Below are 18,469 nucleotides of genomic sequence, written 5' to 3'. Positions count from 1 at the left end.
TATTAAATTTTACTCTTCCTTATAATAAATCACAAATTCTTCCATCTTCAGTTTCTTCACTTACAATAAATCATTAGAAAAACTAAGTCAGCTGTTATAAACTTAAGAAATATTGCTGTGCCTTATCAATAGGTACGGTACAGTCTTTTGAAATATTAAAGAAAAAATATCTATAGGTACTGTAAAAAATTTTAAACAAATAATTTAGCATTAAAGACAGCAGACAAAACTAATATGATTATTAAAGCATCAAGGACTAAAAAATGTAAAAGCAAATACAGTATATGTTTCATTGCATCTCTGATTCTATTCTAAAAAAATATCAACAAACAACTTAATATAAAAAACCAGTTCTTTTAATCAGTTCCATTGTCCATTGCCTTTACATTTTCACACTTACCATTAAGTAAACATAGTAACAGATATTTAATTGATTTTAGAAACAAAAGAACACTGTGTACTGCTTAGTTTTATGATATTTTCCTTGGTTTAATTTAGTCAGTGGTGTGGCAAAACACACATAATAAATGTATCAAATAAAGTAAATGTGAACTGAAAGCTATGTTAAGATAAAATAGGAGTATTTTGTATTACTATTTGATAATTAAATATAATTGCACATATACAACAGATTTTAGAAAACATAAATCGACGTACAATTTAGTTATTGATGATATTCTTTAGTTTAATTTAAGCATAGGTTTAGCAAAACACAATAACTTAATTTACCTAAATATGCATATAAAATACAATGTGATGTGCAAGTTATGTTAAGTTAATCTAACACATGTTAAGCAGTTAGAATTTATTCAAAGTAGCCTCCAAATTCATGCAAAACATCTATACATTGTAATTTTCATACTGTTTCCATGAAAACATATCAATAACATCATTTCATAGCTTAGACGCTTAAAAAAATCCAAAGCAGAGCAGGAGTTAATACAGCACGGTTATAGAATCTTTTTTTATAATCATTGACATAGTTTTAGAATAAATAACCCATGATAAAAGGTTAGATTAAAATAAACCTGCCTCATAGTTATGGAAAATAGTATATTTAATTTCTTTGTATCAGCTGTCTGAAATTGTAAAATATGCAGTTTAGCAGCACTGAGCTATCTCAGTGTTTAGCAGTTCTTCTTGTTTACATTTAAGTGTCAAAGCAAATGTAAACAAACATTGTTAGTGTTCTCATCGCAGTCATGGAGACCAATCAATATTTACTTTTAAAATGTTCACCTTAGAACTTTTAAAGCCAAAGGGGCAAAGCCTACGGTAAGTATCGAAATGTGAATAGTCCTATAATGGTCCTTGGTATGGTAGCTATATTTTTGTAAAACTTTAGCCCAGTTGGTTCAGTAGTTTTTGCACCTATTAGTAATACACATACAGACAGACACCATTAGATTTTTATATAATAGTATAGATATAGATTATATAATGTTTTTATTAAATTAAAACAGTAGGACTCTTACATAACCTAACCTTACCTAACCTAATCTAACCTTACCTAACCGTTTGTACGATGGCGAACACAGTGTCGGTCTGATTGCTTCTTGCGCAGACTGTACTAGCGGCTCGGCGGCAGAATCTTTTTTGGCGCTGATGATATTTGGACAGTTGAAAACTCGGACAAATGATATTTCAATATTTTTTAAATAATTAAAAACCTCTGACAAATGAAAGCTTGGACAGTTGATTTAACAAAATATTATTATTACTAGAGGACCCATGCTGCTCCGCAGCGTTAAAATAAATATAATATCCGAGAAATAATTAAATTTATGACTTTTGATTGAGTAATACAGTATCTTGAGCTTAACTGATTTAAACGATCAATAGCTCAAATTAAAGCTTATAATTTACTGATTATTTTGAGTATAAAACATATAAAAAACATGAACAATACTGGAGCTATTGATTTGTAATCATAGAAAACCATTATGAAAAATAATTTTCATGTTGGTTGTTCACTTTGTGTTTGCTTGAAACTGGCCCGATTTGAATAACTAATCTTAAATTGAAGTAAATCGTAAATTGATCGTGAATTGAGTTGAGTAAATCGTGAAGTGATCGTAAATTCAAAAAAGAATCTAATTATGCCGATGCTTGATGGCAAATCTGTACGTGCATACCTTCAATTTGAGACCCCAATCATGCAAATCGGTCGGGTAGAAGAGCCAAACGAACTCGGCAATAAAACCCAAATTTAACTCCCATAAGAATTACATGGGGAGCTAATTTCGTTTACGTATATGCCGAGTGGGATTATAGATAAATATATGCCGATGGGTGATGGCAAATCTGTACGTGCATACCTTCAATTCGAGACCTCAATCATGAAAATCGGTCTGGTAGAAGAGCCAAACGAACTCGGCAAAGAAAACCCAAATTTAACTCCCATAAGAAATACATGGAGAGCAAATTTCGTTTACGTATATGCCGAGTGGAATTATAGATATATGTATGCCGATGCTTGATGGCAAATCTGTACGTGCATACCTTCAATTCGAGACCTCAATCATGAATATCGGTTGGGTAGAAGACCCAAACGAACTCGGCAATAAAACCCAAATTTAACTCCCATAAGAAATACATGGGGAGCTAATTTCGTTCACGTATATGCCGAGTGGGATTATAGATAAATATATGCCGATGGGTGATGGCAAATCTGTACGTGCATACCTTCAATTCGAGACCTCAATCATGAATATCGGTTGGGTAGAAGACCCAAACGAACTCGGCAATAAAACCCAAATTTAACTCCCATAAGAAATACATGGGGAGCTAATTTCGTTCACGTATATGCCGAGTGGGATTATAGATAAATATATGCCGATGGGTGATGGCAAATCTGTACGTGCATACCTTCAATTCAAAACCTCAATCATGAAAATCGGTGTGGTAGAAGAGCCAAACGAACTCGGCAAAGAAAACCCAAATTTAACTCCCATAAGAAATGCATGGGGAGCAAATTTCGTTTACATATATGCCGAGTGGGATTATAGATACATTTATGCCGATGTTTGATGGCAAATCTGTACAGGCATACCTTCAATTCAAGACCTCAATCACGAAAATCGGTCTGGTAGAAGAGCCAAACGAACTCGGAAAAAAAACCAATTTTTTAAATATATAAGATTATTTAAACAAACCTCGGAGAAATGAAAACACGGACAACTGACATTTTAATATAATTTAAAATAATTTAATAAAGTCGGACAAATGAAAACTTGGACAGTTGATTCAACCGAATAAATATCATTTATTCAAACAAACAAACCTCCGAGGTGAATTAACTCAACTGATTTAAGTATTTTGTAATTTTTAACATACTCGGACAACTATGATAACTCGGAGAAATGATGTGATCCACTTTAGAACCTTACCTTTAAAATGCAAGGCTACTTTCCAAAACTAATTTCTCAGTCAGTGACTTTGTTATTGCTTCAAACCTTTAAAGTAGTAAAAAACTGTTTTAACATTACTTAGCTTGTCTCAATGATAAACTGTTTCTTTTTTATACATACATACAACTAATTGTAAATTGTACATACATGAGGTATGATGTAGTGCTGTCACTATTACTGTAAGTAAGTTGAATACACCAAAAAGTAAGTTATACTTCAATAAAATGCCCAAAATTCAGCAAAACACTTAAAAACAAAAGAAAGTACCCCAGTTCCTTGATCCTTTTTAACCTCGTGTATTTAAATTTTACTGAGCCCATTTTCAATCCTTTATTTATTCTCCTCATAGATCATAAGAATCTTATAAACTAAAATTCCAGTTCAAACAAAATCAGTAAGAATGTGTACAAAGTAGCAACATACAGAGTGACAACTCGTAAAAATCAACACATGCCATTAACTTCACCTTGAGCCATCGCCAATGTAACTATTTTTGCTAACCAAAAAAATTCAAGTATAAAATTTATGGTTAAAATCTTATTTTAGTTTGTATTATATGTATGTACGTACCTGTCTGTATTTTATGTGTTTTCACCTATGTCTAGTCTATCATTGCTGACGACATACAAGAACTTCCAAGAAATGTCAGAGTCCTTGGCAGAAAGACTATTGGATCTTCACTGCAGACTGATCTCACTATATGTGATGCAAGATGCTGACAGTTTAAACTGGGAACAAATACAACCTTTTTTTGAATCTGAACGAGGGTCCTTTGTCATTCAAATGTGGTGGCTTTACATGCAAGGTAAAAGTTATTTTACTAATGTTTGTCCAGGATTTATTTAATGGCTAATAAAATAAGTGTAATTATTGCTCTGCTGAGTTACAATCCAATCCTAATAATTGGTAGCATCAGTTATTAGTTTGTTTTACATAGACTTACTTGACTTATTTCCTTTAATCCTGAAGGAGGATCTAGGGCCGCAACAAAAGCTCTCCACCTCACACGATTCTGGGCCATCTGCTTTACTTTTCCCTAGCACTAGCCTTTACAAGTGATCTTCTCCACAACATCCTCGGCCTGCCTCTTCTTATCTATTTCCCTGTGGGTTCAACTCCAGAACTTGGTAATAATATAATGTTATAGCAAGTGCTCTTTCCACCAAATTACTTTATTTTTTTATATTTTCTGTTGGATATTTTTGTGCTCTTCTCCAGAGCTCTTCTTAAGAAATGCTGTCTGGCCATTGAGCATTTGGAATTCTTCTGAGGCATTGGTTTATGAACTAGTTCCAATTATTCTGAGTTTGGTGTTTCTTTTTATTAGTTAGATTGATCGCCAGATTGCTTTTGGCTGTACAAACACTACATTAGCTTAGCTTTCCTTATTCATTGTGCCGTGTCCCACCATACATAGTTACCATGATTCCTAGGTAGTAGGTAGTGAAAGAATAGCTTTTGGATTGTCAGAAGGAACTGATCGAGTTTTAAATTACCTGGTTACTGTCAAAACGATCTTTGGTAGTTTACAACGACTACTGCAGTTTCTTGCTGTCAAAAATGGAGCACATCTTCAGGCTCACCCCCATGGTGGAACTTGTCAGGATTAAAATAAAACAAAAATCGATATCTATCTATACAGGGTGTCCATAAAAAACGTTTCAGGACTTTGGGAAATGAATCCTCATACTAAAAGGAAGAAAAAAGTTTATGGGAAGGTATGTCCGAAAATCCATATTTACCCAGATATCCGCCATTTTGTTTTTTATACAAAAATATTTTTATCTGTGAAGTTTTTTATTCGATGATTATGAAACTTGGTAATCATGTTACCATACACAAGACCTATAATAGAAAAAATAATAAAGTTGTTCCAATTGTAAATTTCAAAATGGCGTCCGTTTGAAGTTTTCTAACTTAAATAACTCGAAAACGGCTAATTCTATGAAAAAATGTCAAGAATACTTTTTTTTAGCATTTTTAATCTCCTATCAAACGGTACCAAGATCAAAAAGATCGGACAAAAGATAACTGAAATATACCGGTTTTTGTGTAAAAATAAGGCAAAAATTAAGGGTTCCCCGACTAATTTGCCTTATTTTTACACAAAAACCGGTATATTTCAGTTATCTTTTGTCCGATCTTTTTGATCTTGGTACCGTTTGATAAGAGATTAAAAATGCTAAAAAAAAGTATTCTTGACATTTTTTCATAGAATTAGCCGTTTTCGAGTTATTTAAGTTAGAAAAATTCAAACGGCCGCCATTTTGAAATTTACAATCGGAACAACTTTATTATTTTTTCTATTATAGGTCTTGTGTATGGTAACATGTTTACCAAGTTTCATAATCATCGAATAAAAAACTTCACAGATAAAAATATTTTTGTATAAAAAACAAAATGGCGGATATCTGGGTAAATATGGATTTTCGGACATACCTTCCCATAAACTTTTTTCTTCCTTTTAGTATGGGGATTCATTTCCCAAAGTCCTGAAACGTTTTTTATGGACACCCTGTATAACACAACCTATATATCTCATGTTGAATAGGCCAACATGAGTTTTGTGATAATTGTTTTGAAGCTACCATGCATCTGATGACCATGTTTAAGGTGTCATTGAATAGGTTGTCGGCATGTAGATTTGCCATCAAACAAAAAATTTTTGAAATTCCATTCTGCTTCAGTGGTCTTTAAAGTTCCCATGTTATTCTTATAGCGCCTCGTTTTCCTAGTCAGGAACCGTTGAGAACCTCTTTAGCAAGGGCAAAGGAGTGGGGGGGGGGGGGGCGTGACGTCACTCTTTTTTTGAGGGAACACCATTACTGTAACGAGACGGAGTGTTTCCATTGGCGTTCGTGGCGTAGTTGATAGCGTCTCGGACTGGTACGCTAAAGGTCTCCAGATCGAATCCCGTCGGGAACTCTAACTTTTTGTCAAATATTTTGCTTAGAATGAGAATACTTCTTGGCTGTATATCTTTTGTTAGAATTTGAGGCATTTATAATTTTATTTATGAACAGAACTATTTTTTTATTAGTAAATAAAACTTCATTCCATTTTTATCTTATATCTTTTTTATATGATCTGCAAGTTTGGTTGGCTAGTATGTTATGACAGTTTAATTTTTTTATTAAAAATTATAAAATTGATTTAATAATTAACCCTCCGAGTGACCCTTGTTTCGGCCTTAATGTCTGCCTATTTTTTGCTCATTTGCAAGGTTTTATTAAAACGGATCTGAGAAGCTTGAAAACAATATTAATTATACTGTTCTATATACCATTTTGTTTGGAAAATCATGGGCTTCAATATTATACATAAAACATATGGAACATTTGTTTCAAAAAAATTTTTTAGGTAAAAAAAATATTTTGGAAAATTTTCAAAAAAAATAAGTTTGCGCTCAATGAAATTGTATAAATTATAGGCCTATAAATATTTGAAAATAGCCACTTTGTTCTAAATTTTATGAGGATTACAAATATATAATAATATAAGGAAGTAGATTTGCAAATAAATAAGTTATGGGCAAAAAACAGATTTCAGTACATCGCGTTTAGCTAAGAATGCATAGCCTAACCATAGCTAAGAATCTGGCTGATAATTTACATCAATATCACTAAGCTTACCTACTTCTTCAGGATCATCCACCAGCCCTTCAAAATCACTTAAATCTTCTTATAATTCACCACATATATCACTACTTTTGATTTTTAACACTAAAACAATGATAAACGTAATAAAACACATCAGTCATAGGATAACCAAGCTGTTTACAAATACGCACGTCAGCTGTCTGCTACAATATTTTTGGAACTAAAATGAATAGCGCTTAGAGACAGACGTCCGGAGAAAGCTCTGAATCTATAAAATAAAACGATACCTAACTCGATCCAGTTCAATCCGATTTTGTCAGTCATAGAGCCTTCGCCGTAAACAGTGTTTGTGAGTCGCTGCAGCGACACAAAACACTACACAAAGTGTGTTATGTGTCGCTGCAGCGACAAATAACACTCGGAGGGTTAATTTTATAACTAAAAAATTATTCAAAAAATTTAAAATTTTTCATAAATTGACGTGAGGAGCTCTCCCATAATCCCCCTCTCCTTTGTAGAAAAGGTTCTCATCGGTTCCGGACCAGGAAAATGAGTAGCTAGTTGTTATTCTTAGGGAGAAAATATTATTTGTTTACATTTGAAGAGATGAATACTTTGAAATTTACACTAATATTTGAAACAGCTGGTTATACTAAAATTGAAATTATTGGAAACATGAGCTATAGGATTTATTAGATTTGTCGTAAAGATAAAAATGTACTCTTTTTTATGTTTTAAAAATTGATATTTCACTGCAAAACACATTTATAAAGGTTTAACGAATTTAAAAGTCAACTGACAGTAAAGCAGTTACACTATTTGTTGTGATTTTAAGATCTTTGTTTTACTGAAACTAAACAACAGAATTTTATTTTATGAGTGGAGAATATTAATTTTGAAGGAACAATTTTTGTCATCCAATTGTATATCTATTGTAAGGGATGGTACCTGCATTCTTCTGTATGATTATTTATGACAAGAATAATGACCAGAAGTTATTGATATTAGTTTTACACATGTTTTTCATCTCCAAAAATAATATTTTATTATATCGGTAGGTAGGATGGGCGGGTCCCCGAAAATTCTGGAAAATGCCATTGCTGTGTTAAACAGGAATCTTGTTATTTCGTCAGGCTTGATTAAGGAGTGACTGTGGGTAAAGAAATTACTTTTTAAAAACATGTGGAGGAAATGTGCAAAAAAATTAAATGATTCTTAAATTTAGAAGTTTAGGACAGAGCCAATAGAGGCATGACTGAGAAGCATTTGATGACACTGTACAAAGGGTGTTGTTATGAACATATGAATCAGTTGTTACCATAGCAACCAAAATGTTAATCATCAAATGCTGTTTAGTTTTCTATTCTGATCTTTAATATAACACAGTTACTTCTATTTCAACACTCTGTCTTTTTTATATTCTAATATTTCCACTCGAGTCATCTCAGTTGGCGACTAGGATGGGATAAAACTTTTATAAATTCTTGTTTTATTCTATTATTTTCAAGATATTTTATTTTGTTAAACATTTCAACTTAAAATGAATGAAGAACAATTTGAAAGACTCATGAATGTTTTGGCTGCAGCTCTAAGTAAAAAAACTTCAACTCCTCAGATCAATCCTTTTGAACATTTTGATCCAAATAATGATAAATTCAAATCATATTTGGAACGTTTTGAAAATTATTGCAATTTGAAGAACATTACAGAAGACAAGATGAAAGCTCAACTCCTGTGCTCATCTATTGGTAAGGAACATTACAATAATCTGACAACTCATTTAGGCCCAGATAATCCTGTAAAAGACTTAAATTTTTCAACATTAATCGACCATTTCACAGTGATGTTGTCACCTACAGTATCTCATATTGTTGCACAACACTATTTCCTCAGTGTTTCACAACAGTTGCATCAATCTATCTCTGATTTTGTCACAGTCCTGAAAGTTAACCTGAATGATTGTAATTTTTACACTTCTTGCAATGAATGTGAAAGTAAAATTTCAATTGCTGATGAATTTCTCCGCCCTCAATTTATTAGAGGACTAAAAGACAATTGGATACGTGAACAACTTCTACAAGACACTAATCTCAACAGTTTTGACACACTCCTCAAGAAAGCAATTGCCCTAGAAGCTTCCCGCTATGAATCAAATAAAATTTGTAATCCTGCCACACAATCATCAAGTGAAAATGCAGATACACACAAAATTGATAGGCATTCAAGGTCTAAGACAAAGGAATATCAAAGTTTCAAGCAATTTAAGACTCCCAAATATGATGACCGCGTTTCCAATAGATCTCAATCACAACATTTCCGTAACAAAAGCTTAAAAAGACACGTTGACTACAAAGCTTTGGGTATTGATGGACTTTGTTTCAAATGTAGTCGATCAAACCATCAGTCTAATGAATGCAAAAGTAATCGGAATTATCTTAAATGCACTTCCTGTGGAAAACAAGGCCACATATCAAAAGTGTGTATAACGTCTCTACTAAAGAACTCTAAAACAAACACCCTGTTGTCTCACTACACAGAAGATGAATCCAGTCACCCAGATGAGTATGGAATCACACAAATCAACGATGTGGAAGATCTTTACATAGTAGGACCAGACTCAGACAAATACATGGTTACAGTCACTATCAACAACAAGCCTCAAACATTTGAAGTAGACTCTGGTGCACGATTTTCCTTAATCTCAGAAACGGACTTTGATAAACTTGGACTTAAAGTGCCACTTCAATCAACTCCTATCTCATTTCGCTCCTACACTGATCATATAATAAAACCTAAAGGTAAAGTAACTGTCTCAGTCTCTTACAATGCAAAATCACTAAATGCTGATTTATTTATAGTACCTGCAGGTCATTCTGCTTTGTTAGGACGAATTTGGATTCGTGGACTTGGAATTGAACTCAGTGAGGTAGACAACAGAAAGCAATCACCGATGAATACAGTTGATGTTAATTTAGTTCCATCTCTAGAGGATATATTCGAAAAATACTCAGCAATTTTTGAAGAAAGAATCAGATGTGTTCCCAATGTTGAAGTCAAACTCCAACTCAGAGATAATGAAAAACCAGTATTTACTAGGGAACGTGATGTCCCTTTCGCATTACGAGAGAGAGTAGAAAAGGAACTTACAACCCTCGAGTCTCAAGGAATCATAACTCCAGTCGCATCAAGTGATTGGGGTTCACCATTGGTTGTTATCCCAAAGCCAGATGGAGGAGTCAGACTATGCGTAGATTACAAGTGTGGGGTTAATTCAAAACTTGTCTCATCTAACCACCCCATTCGACGCATTGATGATGTCCTACATAGTCTCCGCGGATCAAGATACTTCTGTAAGTTGGATCTTCATAAGGCTTATTTACATCTAAAAGTCGATGAAGAGGGAAGTAAGATTCAAACAATATCAACCCATAAAGGAATGTTCAACATGAATTGTCTCAGTTTTGGAATAAAAACAGCCCCTTCTGAGTTTAATCGAATTTTGTCACAACTGCTAAACGGATTATCAAAGGTAGAAGCATACTTTGATGATATCATTTGTCACGGTGAAACTCTCGAAGAGTGTATGAAGAACCTTATTGCATGTTTGGAATGTCCCAAGAAGAATGATCTACATCTTAACAGAACAAAATGTGTTTTCTTCAAGGAAAGTATTAATTACCTTGGACATGTGGTGTCATTCAATAAGATTCAAAAATGCCCTAAAAAGGTTGAAGCAGTTACTCAGATGCCTCGCCCTCGAAATGTTGATGAGTTAAGACGCTTTCTTGGCTTAGTTACATACTATGCAAAATTCATTCCTGACTTCTCTTCAAAAACACATCCGCTACGATGTTTGCTTCGAAAAGGAGAAAAATTCTGTTGGTCAGCTGCTGCTGAAGCCTCATTTCTGAATCTTAAATCTGAATTTTGTAGTAATACAGTTCTTATTCCTTTCGACCCATCAAAACCAGTTATTCTCACAACAGATGCTAGCCCAACTGGAATTGCTGCAATACTCAGTCATGATATCGATGGTCAAGAAAGACCAATTGCATATGCATCCAGAGCATTGACTCAGGCTGAAACCAATTACAGCCAACTTGATAGAGAAGCTCTAGCAATCATCTACGCAGTCACCCATTTATACAATTACGTTTTTGGTAAAAAATTCACCCTCGTCACCGATAATGAACCATTGTCACATATCTTTCATCCAGGACGTGCCCTGCCACGAATGACATCATCTCGCTTATTGCGCTATTCTTAATTTCTCAGTGGTCTTGACTATACAGTTCGATGCAAGAAAGGGAAAGACAATGAAAACGTGGATTGTTTGTCTCAAAGCCCAGTTCAATCATCAATTTCATCTGAACTAACATTCGACAAAGAAATAAACACAATCAATGCAGAAACCTTACTTCAAATCTCCAGCACAGTGATAACCGCCGAAACGATAAAAGAAGAAACAGCAAAAGACCCTGAGCTTCAAGTTCTTTTACATGAACTGAAAAATAGTCGCAAAGATAGCCCTTACATGATCTCAGACAACATACTTTTCCGATCAGATCGAGTCGTAATTCCCAAATGTCTTCAAAATCAAATTCTAAATGAGCTCCATGAATCACACCTCGGAATTACTAAAATGAAACAGCTTGCTAGAAGATATGTATATTGGGAAGGTATGGACAAAGACATAGAAAGATTAGTGAAAAGCTGTGAAGCTTGTGCTAAAGTTCGTCACAATCCACCAAAAGCTCCGGTACATCCGTGGGATCAGCCGGATGATAACTGGGAAAGAGTGCATATTGATTATGCCGGTCCATTGGATGGAAATTATTTCCTCATGTGTGTAGATGCAAAATCAAAGTGGGCAGAAGTTCGCATTCTTTAAAATGCTCCTTCCTCAGCAATGACGATGGCACTACTTGAAAACATTTTCTCGGTTCATGGGTACCCCTCGTTCTTAGTCTCGGACAATGCCACTATATTCAAAAGTGAGGAATTTATCAACTACTGTAAAGAACGTGGGATTTTCCAAAAATTTACTGCTCCTAACCATCCTGCAACAAATGGCCTGGCGGAACAAAACATACAAACCTTAAAGAGAAGACTTATTGCTGCTGCCGATGATCCAACCCCAATTACCACAAAGCAACAAAACATTATGTTCAGATATCGAGCAACACCTTTGGCATCAGGCAAGACTCCAGCAGAGTTGTATTTGAACAGGAAGATTCGGATTAGACTTGACACACTTCTCCCTAACCCAAAGGCAAAACTTCCATCAAAATCAATTGCTCCTCTTCGCGTCCGCTCTCTTAAAGTGGGGGAGAGGGTTCAGGCAAGAGTTCACCTGGGAAATAAAGACATATGGCAGTTTGGTACAGTCAAGAGAAAATTAGGTCATTACCATTACATTGTTGAATTGGATTCTGGACGAAGTTTAAAACGACACATAAATCAATTGATTTTGACTCTTGTATCCAAGAAGAAAGTTACATTTACAACACACAACGAACAAGATAGTTCTGTTGTTCCAAGACGGATACCTATTATAGACTGTCAAGCACCACCACAAGAGATCCACCCAGAGTCTGAATCAAATACAAACAATCCGACAGAACTAGACGGTACTCTAAGGGAAGAAAATCTAGACAGACCTCAAGCCACTGAACAAAAAGAAAACAAATTAACTCGTCCTTCCAGACAGCGCAAGGTTCCGTCCTATCTTAAGGACTTTGCTCTCCAGTGATTAAGTGGGGGAGAATGTTATGAACATATGAATCAGTTGTTACCATAGCAACCAAAATGTTAATCATCAAATGCTGTTTACTTTTCTATTCTGATCTTTAATATAACACAGTTACTTCTATTTCAACACTCTGTCTTTTTTATATTCTAATATTTCCACTCGAGTCATCTCAGGTGTTGAGGCAGCAATGCTTTAGGGATGCGAGTTCTGGGGTAAGGATGCTAGGAAAGTAAGATTGAAAAGGAAACATTTCATTATGCAAAGAAGAGTTTTGTTGAAAGTAGGGAAATCATACAACACAGTATCGCATGATACGATTAGGCTTTTGACCAGAGCCATACTGCTCAACCTCCTTTATTGAAGAAAAGATTAGGATTTTGGAAGACAAGGCTGCGGTTAGGACTACGTCGGAAAGGAAGAGTGCCAGAAGAGAGGAAACATTAGATGAGTGGCAAATGCGCTGGGAGCAGATGAGAAAGAAAGGGAAATGTTTGGATACATGCCAAACATCAGAAGGAGACTGGAACAATATTGGGAGACGGGCCATGAATGCAGTTTGTCACAGGACACAGGAAAATTTCAAGACAAATTTGTGGAGATTTAACTTGGTGGAAGGGGACGTATGCAGCTGCGCAAAGAAAATAGAGACCACGAGTCACGTATTGATGAATTGTCCACTTCAGGAGGCAAATAGGAGAGAACAGGAAGAAGTCTTGGATAGGAAAGGTCTAGAGATAAGAAAATAAAACTTGAGAGACAAGGAAACAATTGAGACGTCTAGGAAAGTACCTAGGGAAATAGGAAAAGCCAAGGATACATACAGGCTTTTTGAAATTGAAAAAAGAAACAAACAAAAACAAAGAAAGAAAAGGAATTAAAACATCCCCATGAAGGGGAGAGGAAAGGTTAGAGCGAATCCCAATGATCCCTATCACTCAAGGTGGTAGGGGCAGTGGCATATACAGGGGGGGAGGTTTAGGGGTTTGAACCCCCCTGACCTTAAAACTTGATTGTTTTTATAATCAAACATTTTTTCTACAGTTAAAAAATCTCTTTTATACGTCTCTAAATAGCCTAAAAACGTGAGTTTGTAGGTCTAATTTTCAAAAGTTTCCTGATTCGATACCCCCCGGACCCCACGGTGTTAAGGGGTAAGCGGCCTACAATACAAAATGCCAAGCAATGGTCCCCTCCGAGAATCCGTGCTGGAGCCGCCCCTGTGTAGGGGGAAGGAGCCATGCTGTTAGGGTTTTGGACACATAGTGTGTCTTAGCCTAAAGTGGTCGAAGCCTAAGAAGAAAGAAGATTTTTCACAGGGAATTGGCCTGGCAAATAAGTCCTAGACTTAAGACAGAGGTTCCAAAACTGAGACTCAATTAGGTCTTTTACCATATCCACTTTTAACAACAAAATCAAGATACCAGAAAACACCAAATAAAAAAGATCAATACAAATCCTTCTTCTCCTATGTCTGATAGCGCATGATTACGAGCGCCAGGTTCGCTAGTAAATATTAAACAATTAACACACACGAGACAATACATCTTGACAGTCAAGACCACCGGCGCCGTGTCTCATGCTGAATCAGGGTCTGGTTGTCTAGTTCTTAAAATTTATAGGCTCGTGGCTCGTGTGTGTAAATTGTTTTTGTTGTATTAAGTCAAGTCTGTTCTTTTTATCATATGATTTATTTGTATTTAAATATGTTTTGTTGTCAGATGATTTTTGTAAACATTGGTTTGGTTTTGAAATAGAGTTTGTTGAAGCAAGATGTGTGATTAATATTCTTGGATTAAAAATAGAACATGGTGGCAGCTTTAGTGGATTTTTTATCAAACAAAGTCTAAAACCACGCATAATGTCAAGTAAGGGCAGGAAAAAACTAAATACTCGGATTCAAAGGTATGAGGACAACGGGGAAGATGACGCCCAAAGTGAACTCAACTACATGTCAGAAAGGGATTCTAAAATGACTGAAGATGAGTCACAAGATTTTGCATTGGGACAGACAAACCGAGAAAATAATGCAGCTATGTGTACTCCCACTCCGATGATAAATCTGACGTTACCAACTCCAGAAACCTTCTCTTTTACTCCGAATGAGTGGCATTCCTGGAGGAATCGCTTTCAAAGGTACAGACGGGGTTGCGGTCTGGATAGCACTTCCGACGCTCGGCAAATCGCCGTACTTTTGTTTACAATGGGTAGTAGGAGTGAAGATATTTTTAATTCGTTTTCAACAAAACCGAATACTTATGACGAGGCTCTTCGGGCCTTTGATGAATACTGTTGCGTCGCGTGATGCGCCAATGTTGAAGTCTTGCAAGCTGTGTGTCGAGAATGTAGTTTGCAGACGACAGAGCTAGAAGTGTTTGTCTGTTGTTCACTAATCCCACTTACTATGGTAGACGTTTTGTGTTTGTGCAATCTTAACTTATCGGCCATGTATTCTGTTATAAAGTTAGATTTTGAAGCTGTATCTAATAGTACTCTACATTGGTGCTTGTCGCCTTCACTATCTTATACGTCGACCAATGCAGTGGGTATTACTACTTGAAGTTGTCACATTGAGATGCAACTGTTGTAGTCATGAAAGATGTACTAGTATTGATTGGTTGTTCTTCTGTAGATCGGTCGCTAATGTGAGGATTTTCAGTGTCCGAGTCAAAATGTAACATTGTGTTATTCAATCAATCAATCAATCAATCAAAATATCTTTATTTCATAATATGCAAACATATAGTTACATGAAATAGAGTCATGGGAACTAAAACTAAGTGAGTAGGTTATTCAAAAAAATACATAAGGTTAAATTGCATTCTAAATTATTAAGAGAAAGAGTCAAAATCAAAAGAGTCAAGAACAAAACTCCCCGATAGAAAAGAAAGCTGATTGAATTAGAAATGCTTTTCCCAAATTAAAAAATCTGTTTGTATTATTTATTTATTTTTAGCGAATTTCCCATATAGGGAATAAGCTATTACCGTAGGTCTCATGGTAAGACCTAGACTCGGGACCGATTTACTTTTTCGTTTTGAGGTCCAAAGAAGCCAAAAACACCATCCGTTCAAATTCATATATATATATATATTAAGAAAACTGTAGTGATTAGGGCTACTATTTTGATATATAAATGCATTATTAAAAACTAAGTACCCTTTTTTTTAATTAATTTTATTTAACAACGACTAGTTTCGACGATTATGTCATAGTCAGGGCCGCATTTAGCCAAACGGCGCCCCTAGGCACACAACACAGTTGCGCCTCCCTGCCGTAATATTGGTCGCGAAACGTAAATAATGTCACGATCATTATCATTGAGTTGTATATACAAGGATAATCCGTTGATATTTTAAATAAATCAACTCCTGTAAAATGTATAATATTGTATTAAACTTCACAGTAATTGGCATATGACCTGTCCCTATACTACACCTCTAATGAGACTAACTGAACAATGATAAATACTTTCCATCAGAAAATCTCAATCTTGTAAAATGTAGATGTGGAACATTTACAGTACCATATTGTGTTATTGTGTTATACACAATAACACGAAATACGTTTATGATGGACAACATTCATGTCCCGAAACATCATTTAAATTGTCGTTATCTAAATATTCACCTATTTCATCGTCTCGAAGCTAAATACCAGCTTGATTCAATAATGTTTACTAACAAAGCATATAAACAGAATGACTCAACAGGTAAGTTAACAGGAGAGAATTACACAGCTGAATTTCGGGAGTCGCTGCAGGGATGTCGTTGAGACAAGTGCAAAACGAAATATCACACGCAAAAGAGCAGGTTATTCCCACTGAGCTATAATAATAACTGGAGTCACCACTCTGTGTTTTTTTCATGTTTCGTGTTGTTAGGTTGGCCGTTTGATCGGTTGGTGGGACTTGTCAAATTAGAGGCATCCTGTTGTTTTGTTGATAGTAAACAAAAATATGTCAACATTATGATTGCAATATAAGTTTATTTATTTACTTTACGAGCAACCCATTTTAACAAGATCATAAATACAACAGCGATGGTTCAATATAAGTTAAGTAGGTGGGCTTGTAGGGCATTGACAAAAATAATTACACTAGGTGTAGTAAAAATAATTACCAGGAAACTTGACTATTTTCACCATTAATCATAGCTTGAAAATAAGTTAGTATTTAGCATAAAAAACAATTCATAATGTTTCAAAATAACTTTAGATACACAGGTTTTAACGTTCAATAACTTAAATAAGTTGAAGTCCATCAAATAACGGATAACCACAAATAAATAGCATGGATAGGTTAGAATGAATTGAATTTGACAGCATCCCCCAACCGATCAGTGGAACGTTTTTCTCTAATGTTCAACCAGAGAGTAGTGACTCCTCCAGTTATAATCTATTTATCTCCATGAACATTAACAAATCCAATCCAATATTTGAAAAAATCCTGCAGTTAAATTAAGAGAGAAAATTATTATATATAGTATAAAGAACATTTAAAACAGAAGAAATTTTAAGTCATGAAAACCTATGAAATCATATGATAGTATTTATTATTTAGATAAAATGTTTATTGTATTTGTTAGATATAAAAACAACATGACTATGACATAATCGTCGAAACTAGTCGTTGTTAAATAAAATGAATTAAAAAAAGGGTACTTAGTTTTTAATAATGCATTTATATATATATATATAACCATATATATATAACTCGAGCAAATATGATCCGATTTTGATGATATTTGGTACAAACGTGTAAACCTACGTTTATTCGAACGAGTTCGCGAACCAGCATAATCGGACCATGGGAACAGGGGTTTATGGGGGGTTTTATAGGGTAAAAATGGGTTTTTCCCATTTTTTACCCTAAAAATAAAGATTTTTGCAATTTATTTCTCAACCATTTTGTAGAGCTTAAAAAAAGAAATAATTTAGTATATTGAAGCGCTGTTTTATGCCTAACAGTCACGGAGAAAATTTAAAAAAAGTGTAATTTAAAATTCCCATCTTATTCTTATGGAGAAAATGAAAACTGTTGTAGTTTACTTGTTTTTGGATATATGTTGATAAAATTTGGCAAATTTATTTATTTCATTCTATAATATTGACATATGGTCAAAAAACACTTTTTACCTTCCCCGTAGCAGCAAACCTAAGCTCTGGTTAAATCTAATGTTATTTAAATTGGGAATAAATATGTCTCATTAATGGAAATATTTGAATAAAAAATGGAATCAGACAAGTTGAAATTCGCTTAGTCTGCAGGTTTGCTGCGGCGGGGGTATTTTGATATTTTGTGGCAAAAGGTCAAAATATTTGTTTCTTTTATTAGGTGATTTATTTATTTATTTATTTATTTTTATTGTTACACACTTTGCTGGCTCCAGCTTACAGTCTTTAATTTTGTGTGATTTTGAGAAGCAGTTTATGCACATACCTAGCTTCTTGATTGTGGAATACCGGTCTGTGGGCTACAGTGACTTGAACTGATTACATTGGAATATCTTGTGATTGCCATTGCAATATGGACATGTTACACTACTGCTGCTGGTAACTAGAGTAGTGTGATGTCTGAATTGAGGTAGCATTTGGTTGCTATAACTATGTGGACTGCCACTTGACTGCTTGCTATGACTATTCCTTATGGTGTTATGTCTATTGTGATGTAGCATTTTGTTGCTATGACTATATGGACTAGTTGATTGATC

The 18,469-nt window shown here is 34.7% G+C and overlaps 1 protein-coding gene across 1 annotated transcript in view; it reads left to right on the top strand.

Moving 5' to 3' along the window:
- LOC128984248 (uncharacterized) overlaps window positions 1-18,469 on the top strand; it is a 188,647-nt gene that overhangs the window by 7,239 nt on the left and 162,939 nt on the right. Inside the window, exon 4 of the mRNA XM_054403554.1 lies at window positions 4,016-4,215. Within this exon, the coding sequence (XP_054259529.1) occupies window positions 4,016-4,215 (200 nt within the window). The remainder of the gene's footprint in view (window positions 1-4,015; window positions 4,216-18,469) is intronic.

This window comes from Macrosteles quadrilineatus, unplaced genomic scaffold (genome assembly GCF_028750875.1).
Source record: "Macrosteles quadrilineatus isolate MER2022 unplaced genomic scaffold, UCM_ALF_1.0 Scaffold_1__1_contigs__length_201487025, whole genome shotgun sequence".
Classification (NCBI taxonomy): Eukaryota; Metazoa; Arthropoda; class Insecta; order Hemiptera; family Cicadellidae; genus Macrosteles; species Macrosteles quadrilineatus.
Note: the sequence above shows the minus strand (reverse complement) of the source record. Positions and strands in the feature narration are given on the sequence as shown.